This window comes from Priapulus caudatus, unplaced genomic scaffold, assembly GCF_000485595.1.
Source record: "Priapulus caudatus unplaced genomic scaffold, Priapulus_caudatus-5.0.1 Scaffold125, whole genome shotgun sequence".
NCBI lineage: Eukaryota > Metazoa > Priapulida > Priapulimorpha > Priapulimorphida > Priapulidae > Priapulus > Priapulus caudatus.
In genome coordinates this window covers 191,090-200,401 of record NW_014577186.1, presented here as the reverse complement: position 1 = coordinate 200,401, position 9,312 = coordinate 191,090, and the positions used below count along the sequence as shown (strand labels likewise).

At 41.7% G+C, this 9,312-nt stretch overlaps 1 protein-coding gene across 1 annotated transcript in view; it reads right to left on the bottom strand.

The window, feature by feature from the left end:
- The window catches only part of LOC106805713 (retinal homeobox protein Rx1-like), a 23,538-nt gene extending 19,920 nt beyond the window's left edge, over positions 1 to 3,618 (bottom strand). Inside the window, exons 1-2 of the mRNA XM_014807416.1 lie at positions 3,531 to 3,618; positions 818 to 1,068 (exon numbers count right to left, since the gene is read on the bottom strand). Of these exons, the coding sequence (XP_014662902.1) occupies positions 818 to 1,068; positions 3,531 to 3,618 (339 nt within the window). The remainder of the gene's footprint in view (positions 1 to 817; positions 1,069 to 3,530) is intronic.
- Between the last annotated feature and the right edge of the window lie 5,694 nt (positions 3,619 to 9,312).

Sequence of the window (9,312 nt, the reverse complement as noted above, 5' to 3'; positions counted from 1 at the left end):
GTGTGTGTGTGTGTGTGAGTATTTGTGTGTGGGTGGGTACGTGTGTGTACGAGTGTGTGAGGGGAGAGAAAAGTATGTAAGAAGAAAGGATAGACCGTTTAGCAGTAATAAATATTATGTACTAATTTGCGGACTGAAGGCGTGTATGCGTCCTCATTAGCCATCAGTTAATTATCGTAACCCTCATGTTCGTCGCTAAGTAGAGCTAATTGCAATTTTATTCATTTAAGTTCTTTGCACGTTATGGATTCGTTGGCAGCTGCGAATGCATTGATGAAACATGAAGCATTGTTTACAGTTCAACTCTGGTCTTCTGCGTATCGCCGTCTTTTATATACCTTCTGGCTCTCTTTCTTACTCTCTTTGTTTACTTTGTTCTCTCCCTGTCTCTCGTTCTTTCTGTATCTCTATTTCTCCTCTCCTCTCTTCTCTTCTCCTCCTCTCCTTAATCACCTTCTTCCATTCGCCTACACCTTCTTATCCATACTGGCTCTTATAGAATTGAATCTGTATTTTCATGCATTTTCGCAATATTATGTACGTATGTACGTATGTACGTATGTAAGTATATTTTTACATCCGTCTATTGGATAATATAATGCATTATCCAGCGCGAAAATTATCCGCTTTACGATGTATGCTCCTCGTACCTTCTCGCGCCTCGTACACCGTCTATGTATGCATCTACGTACCCGTGAAAGTACGCCGCGCGCTGCAATTTTCCACTCTGCGCGGCTTTTCGAACGTTTCCATGCACGCGCGCGGCCAGCCATTCAATTTCCCCTCACTATATGCACGAATAGCCCCATTGACTCACCTGAACTCTGACCTCGGGTAGGTTGACTTTCATCGCCAGCTCCTCGCGGCTGTACACGTCCGGGTAGTGTGACTTCTCGAAGGCTCGTTCGAGCTCGTGCAGCTGGAACGTCGTGAACGTCGTGCGGTTTCGTCGGTGCTTCTTCTTCGGCGTGCCGTTGCTGTCGTGGTCGGTGCAGTTGTCGCTGGACGACGAGTGCCCGAGAGCGACGTGATCGTGACAGTCGGCCACCAGCGCGTCGCGCTCGTCTGCTATAGCAAAAGATTACAGTTTTAATATTACAGTTTTAATTACAGTTTAATATTACAGTTTTAATATTACAGTTTACAGTTATAACCGATTAAAGCAGTTTAACGCGTGTGCAAATTGCAGCGCATGCAAAAACAAAACAGTGCGCGCGTTTTTCGCGAAGACCGGGTAGGCGTCCGAATTCGCAAGGCCGCCATTTTCTCTCCAACGCGTACAGCGTTAGTTAGGATTCCGTTCTCGGTTTATTTAGAATCTTTTATAGGTTGGCTATATTCTTTTATCGGAGGGTTACAACGAGTGATGATTGTAGGCCATATATTTGCCATTCTTAGTTTATACATTCTCTTCATTTATTTACAATTGAATACGGATTCATTTTAGGCGGCGCTGTAGTAAGGGATCGCGCACAAGCTCCTTTCATAAGTTATATACAGTATTACCTACATGTGTTTTTCGCCCGTCTTCGATGTAGAAATACCACAAAATGCGGAAATCCATAATTTCACGCTCGCTCTAATCGACTCTACACGTGCTTAAATTTACACATTTCACCTTACGCGATGCTTTTCCCCATTACCAGTATATCGTGTTGTATATACAGCGAAACGCAGCGATCTCATTCACACCGTTCTACAGTCCGTTGATGGAATTTCGAAGGTTTGCCTTTGACTTCTATCGGGCAGCAGGTGGTCCGCGTGGGTCACAAAGGCAAATTCTTTAGAACCGGCACGTTGGATGTAACCAAACACCTAAACTACGAGCTGGGTTTAAAAGGTGTATGCAATCACAAACAAGCGTAAAAGGCCTTTGAATGCTTTACACTATTATATAATGGTATAGCGATAATCAACGCCCTCGCCAAACGTTATAAGAACTCGACCGCTGGCCCGCGTTGCACGGCTCACTTCTAATTATCCGTATAATTTCAAGCCGGAAACGAGACGCGTTCACACATACAAAGCGCGCGCGTGTTCGAATTATTGAAAAAATCACACGCTCGCCGCAATTTAGATTGCGAATTACGCACGGCGTTGCCTTCCTATGTGATTACAGCCGCGCGTAACGTGCGACATTGCTTAATTACCTGCCTCTTATATATCAAGTGTGTAATGAGTCTATACGGTTGTCGACTTCTCATTGAAACTGAGCGGGTCAATGGTTGAGCTTAACCGCAGTCGCCTTTCTATTACTAAACATTAGTTAAACGACTAGGTTGAATGCTTTAGCATGGTAAATGTATAAACGTTTTACGAGTGTGCGCACGGTAATATTTATATTTATATAATTTCGTGAGATTAATGTCAGCTGATGTAATATGTAGGTACCCAGTGTTCAGTCCTCTGTATAGTGGGTAGATGTATAAGTAAACTCGGATCCCTAATAAATTGGCTGTAGAACTGCTTATTAATAAATATGTATAAATTGTGAGTAAAATATAAAAAACACGAACGTGTGTATTTGCGTGTGTGCGCGTGCGTGGGTGCATGTGTGTGCGTGCGTGCGTGTTTGTATGTATATGTAAAGTATATCACTATTTACACTTATTACTATAGTTATATAAATTGGATGGATTTAAATAGAATGAATGAAACTAAATGTGAATGGCCACTAGCTCTAACGTTTAATAGAGTACGTGTGAGATTAAATAATTCTTTACAACTTATAATAATAGAAGGTAAATGTTTGCTGGCCAGTGTCAACTAATCAATCATTATTTCATTACAGGCTTCAAAATACGAAATTACTTACTGTAGTGTAATTATATGGTTTAACGTTAAGGGTTAAACTAAACGAGAGACAGCATATAGATAAAGCTTACAAACACTAAAAAATGAAAACGACAGAATCTTTCATTGAGCGTACACACACAATAGTTGTACATGTAGCCAGTAGGTCTACAAAATTTCACGGAGAGGTTTTTGAGCTAGTCAATTGTATATATATATATATATATATTATATCATAATATATATATAGACAATACTAAGCACATCGCCTTTTAATCTGTACAGCACGCGTTTCAATAATAACAAGGAAAACACATATCGTGCGGAGAAAGCGGAGGTTACACTGGGCAGCCTTACATAAGCCTGGCTATTGTATCCTTCAAGTCGCTCGCTAATAGACTAGTGCCCTTTGACCCTGCAAACCTCGACACGGTGGGGAGGCGCGGGTTAGCTCACACCGGCTAGCGTAATTACGACAAATTAGCGGCACTTAACTGGCGGCCGGTCAGAAGACCAGCGCAAGAAAGCGTATAATTAGGCGAATAGCTGACCATTTGTTTGGTGCGCGGCGGCGGTTCGCTGCGGCCCGTGGTGATCGTGCTCGGCAGAAGGACCATTTCCGATGAACGCCGATTCCTGTATCGGCCACTTGTCGAACGATTTCTGCCTCTCCTGCGTACCTAAGATGGCGTCGATGGAGTATGGAGGGCTCGCCAGCAGGTGTTGTTATTGTTCACCGGCGCCTTCCTTTTCTGCGACGCCGTGCAGCGACTTGTCCGGGGGCACGTACCGCTGGCAACGCACGCCGCTGCTAGCGTTCTCCATGGAACTACGTACTTGAGGGCCTGCGTGCGCCCGTGTGCGTGTCCGTGTGTCGACGCGCTCTCGCGCGCTCTCTCTCTCTCTCTCTCTCTCTCTCTCTCTCTCTCTCTTTCTCTCTCTCTCTCTCTCTCTCTCGCTCGCTCGCTCTCTCTCTCGCCCTCTCTCTCTCTCGGTCTCTCTTTCGCACCGTAACACCGCTATGTAAATAATCGTAACCTATTGAAAACGTGTCGCTCTGTCAAGTGGCACTTTGTCGGCGCGCTAACTTATAGCTATCGGTCGTGGTTGGGCAGCGTATGTTTTATTAACAGCGCTGGGCGTGAATACGTTGATAACCAATGGCAGATTGCTGCGACATGGTCGTCACGTGACGATGCCGAGCGCGCGCGCCTATTAATTGCGGATTACGGCTGCGGTGTTGCATGGCTCGCAAGCGCGCATGCTGCCTGACAGGCTTCAGCATTACCCGCCATTAAAGCCGGCACAAGCGTGGCTTCGGTTGACGGTTTTGCTGCCACATGTAGATAATTGACAAATAAGGTATAATAGCTGGTGATTGCGCGCGTGCGTATACGAGCGGCAGGCAGGCGGCGTGTGAGTTTCCCCCGCGCATGCAGACGGGTGGGGATCTGGACGGACGCGCGCGCGTAGTGTGATCCGATGATCCGCTGTTAGATTCGTGAATTACATTCGGGTTAATACCCACTCCTAGCGCACGGCGATTTCCATTTTCTCCATTGTGTGCGTAAGCGTTGTTAAACATGAGCGTATGCTGCGATGGCTACGCGTAGTGGTACTCTATGTAATTCTAGGATAAACAGATACGTCGAGTGTGTGTGTGATAATAGCTTCATTATGATCAGCGTGCTGGCGTTAAATCGGTTTTTCTGACTGGCGATCAGTCAGTGGCTCGTTCGGTCGGTGGCTCAGTCAGTCGATCGGTTGGTCAGTCGCTCAGTCGGTCGGTTTGTGGCTTAGTCGGTCAGTCGATCGGTTGGCCAGCGGTTTGTCGGTCGCTTAGTCGGTCGGTCGGTTTGCCGGTCGCTTAGATGGTCGGTCAGTTTGTCGGTCACTTAGTTGGCCAGTCAGTTGGTCAGATGGTTGGTCAGTCGGTTTCTCTGTCGCTTAGTGAGTCGCTCAATCGGACGGTCGGTCAGTTGGTTGGGCGGTCGGTCGGTCAGTCAGTCGGTCATTTAGTTAGTCAGTACATATCTGTTATGAAGTACGCAATTATTGATTAATAGTTCAATTGTGGTCTTTCCAGCTCGCATATTATAATAACATATCATCAGGAATGTACAATATAGATATTATACACGATACTACACTATATTATATTACACTAAACGCTTAGCTAGATGTAATAATGGTACCCTCCAGTTATTCGTTTAGTCAGTCACTCACAGTGTCATCTGCCCATTTATTTCGTAGCCATGCATGCGTTTTAGGTAATTTTTAATTTTTAAATACCGGCCTTATTATAATTGTTGTTGTCAGTCGCTCTCACTTGCCTTTCACGTAAGATATTCTGGAGCGACTACGTTTGTAGTAATTTTTTAAGTAATTAACCAACAGTATAATATAACACAATTGCTGATTACAATTATGGAGAATTATTTCGTTTACAATATCCGTTGTATTTCTAGATAATTTTCTATTGTTATCTTTATTTTGTCGTTGGCCAATTTGAAGATACTAGCTTGGATCTGAACTTTTTAAACAGTAATTACATCACTGGCCGCATTACTAACAATTTACATTCGCAGGGTCATATAATATATATCGGCTCCCATTTTTCTTATATTTCCCACACAACTTCACCAATCCTTTTCAGTTCTGAAATCCACATTTGTTTGATAAAAATTTTGTTAGAAAATGCATCTTTCAATTGGGGTAGCCAGGATTGTTTATCCTGTTTTATGGGTCCATATTTAGATTATTTAAAGGGAGAGTTTACTCTAGGTTCTAGGGGTATTTTCAGCTAATCTAGGTTATAATTACGCTACATAAAAAGTTTCATGGTTCAATCACCATTAGAAATATTATTAAAAAATGTTTTAAACACTTAACGAACTACAGTTTGATTACAACGACCGGTTGGCGGCCACTCAAAGCGCCGATCTGATAAGTGGCGCAATAACCACTTTCCAACCCCAAGGGCTACAGACTGAGGTGTTTCTTATTTATTCATTTAAAAGCAAAAGAGATTGTAATATCTTATAACGACAATAATAGTTTCAGTTATAATATGGATATCGAATTTGCCTATAAAATGAATATCGTTCGGTAAATAGCATTTAGGTATAAATAAATTGCACTTTTTGTGATTTAGCCCTCGGTCTGTAACCTGCAAAATTAAATTGTTTAAATACGCAACTTTTCGGGGTGTGGCAGCACGTCGCGGGGTCATGAGCGCGTTCAAATTTTGTAGGCGTCTGAATGTGTGAAATAATTATTACAATTAAATAGGTATCTGGTAACAAATACGATTTGTTATACAGTAAGTACAGTTGTATGCAGTAAAATCCTAGAGGCTACTGTTCCTTTAATTCAACTTGTTCAATGAAGATTACATGCTCATGCGTACATCAGTAGTTGCAGAACCCCATAAATATTATATACATGATATTGTAAGACATGTATGGTAGGACTGATGTCTAGTTGAGGGGCTACCAATTGATTTCTGTCGCTATCTAGCGGCTATATATATATATATATATATATTTATAATATCTTCTTCTTCTTCTTCTTCTTCTTCTTCTTCTTCTTCTCCGTTGTCTTCTTCTTCTTTTTGTCCTTCTATGTAGGACAAATTCCATGAATTATGTTTTCAATATCTATAATCATCTAAGCATGTAATAACCGCAGTAATTTATACGCGTATTATCAACCGCGTTCACGAATTAAAGTTACAAGTAGAAATTGTTGTATTTTTGTACTCGAGTACGTGCATGTATGACGGGGTTACGAAATCTGACAATTTTCCTAGTAAAGTTATCTACAATTTCAAAAATGGGTACGCGTGCGACAAATAATAGTGTATTTAAAGTTATATGAAGGACTATAAGGTAGGTAACTAGTCTAATCATATTTTATCGTAGGTAATCATCGTATTATGTTTGTTGAACTGACCATTTTACCAATATAGTATTATTAATACTACTACTATTATTATTATGATTTTCAAAGTGTATCACGGCATTAGCCGGTGGCTTCTGGGTTGACCGTGTTCTAACCTGGGACATAGGGATTCAATCCAGAATTTTTTGCAGGATGTGTGTTGTTCCCAGTAGTGTGATTTTCTGCACTTCTTGGGCAGTGTGGTGGCCAGGGAGTTCCTTAAGATTTTTCTCAAAAACCATTTTTTATAGAGCCAAGGGCTCCAACCACCACTGGCACAATTCTCGTCTTAGTATTCCACATCCTCCTAATTTCGATATCCAGATCTTTGTACTTGTGGTATCTGGTGTTGAATGCTTGGTCTTGGTCTGCAATGGTCAGGCTTTCTGTCTACCCCTTGAGCCCAGAACTACTCAGCCAGGCAACGCTTGCAATCTTGTCGACAAATGGCCTGTCGAGGCTCTTGTAAAATCTTCCATGCAAAAGCTTGTTCTTTAATACCTCGATCTTTTCTGCTTCCATATTGGACTTCAGCCTCTAGTTTGTTGAGGATTGGCTGGTGGGCTGAGGAGACAAGTATTTGGCTTTGATTTCTTTAGCTTCACATAAGAGAGTGTGCTTTGATTTTCCAGACTGATGGATTTTGATAAGTTTTGTAAATTTGTTTTCCTTAAGCTTGATGTAGTCGCCTAGACATACAATGGCAGTGTTGTACGCAGATATCAGTTCAATGAGACCACGCCCACCATTTTGCCTCTTGATGTACAGTCGCTCTACATCTGCTTTTGGGTGATGGAGCCCGTGCATGGTTAGTAGCTTTTTTGTCTTCCGATCCATCCTTTCGATATCTGATCGCAACCAGTTGATCACCCCGAAGCTGTACACGGGAACCGGGAGTGCCAGGCTATTGATCGCTGTTATCTTGTTTTTTTGAGCAGAGCTCAGACTTGAAAACTAGGCGGACTTGGCGATAGTACTCCTTCGCAATGTAGTATCTCCTTCATCTTTGCATGCTGAATACCATTGCTTTCGTCTACACCAAGATATTTGTGGCTGATAGTGTTGTGTTTATCGACTGTAAATCCCAGACCCTGTCTATTCAGCATGTTGGTAAGCGGTGTTAGTGCTAAGCAGAATAGCAGGGGCGAGAGCGAGTCGCCCTAGAAGATTCCTCTCTTGATTGAGATATCGTCTGTCCCGAGGCAGCCTCCTTGAGAGAAGAGGAGCATTTCAGTCTTTCATTTCTTCATTGTAGCTTCTACTATTATAATTATGATTATTATTATTATCATCATAATCATTATCATTATTATCATTATTATCCTGAAATTAAAAACAAACGCTTAGGCGTGCGGTGGGCCTCTTTGATTCTGTATACATATGCGCTATAGGTTAATACGCGGTGGCAACGAAGCTATATTGGTTAGGTGGCATCATGTGTGAGGTAATTGTGGGATATAGTGTTTAGAGTGGTAAAAATCGAACGTTACGGACGTGTATATGTGTTTGGATGAAAATATGACGCGACGATGGACAAATGAGAAAAGTTATGAGGCGTAGTAGTTCGTGTGTTTCGATTCGACACATGAACGAGTATATAAAACGGAAATATAAAAGTCTCATGACTTCCTCAAATTAAATAGTTTGACCGGAAAGAGAACGCGAGAAGGAGAGGGGTCTACAATTATGGCCACTGGGCTGATTCCAGGGTCTACAGCGACAGAAAACCAAATCAAGAATGTCGCTAAAAGACATAGTACGTCGAGTAGGTTGAGTATCAAGTTGTTTCAAGGAATATTCAGCACAGAAATTTAGTAACTAACAACATACGTGAGGATCATGTAGGCCGCTCATAGACTAAGACGGTCAATTAATTCCGGGTGGATTAAAGTCGCCACGAATGATTGTCGGTGGTTAGGACTCATTATAATAAATAAAAAACACGAAATAATTCATATAATGCGAATTGCCTGTCAATTGATCAAAATGTCAATTTGTCAAAATTGATCAGGAGCGAGGCAATATCCAATCATAGGCAACAACGAATTATAATGTCCAACGTTACTATATGTATCGTTAAGCTACGTAGCGTGATGTATGGCCGCTGTGGTCTTTGTTGACGGCTAAACACGCGTGTGCACGACCAATTTTCTGACGTGAAGATAAACCATACATTGATCCTGAATAACAAATATGCTAAATAAATAAAAAAAATTGTAGAAAACAAATAATTAGTGTCTGGTAATAACACATCATGGCCGATTTTCGCTTCAAGAGAAATAAATTGTTAAATGTAGGAAAATTCTATCAGGCGCGTTAAGCTTTACTGAATGTGAGTTCAGAAAATGGCTTATATTTGAATTGTGTTGCATTAATCTGATCACTCTATATCTAATACAAAGAATCATTGGGATTTCTTTGTCATGTCATCTTTCTGCAATGAGCATCTGCTAATTTCAACAACATATTATTTGATTTTAAGGATTTCCTGGAAAAAGATTTTCCGCGATGTTGCCGGAAAATTTTGCACGACTAGGTACCTTATGATTATTAATATGGCTAGTGAACACATGATCT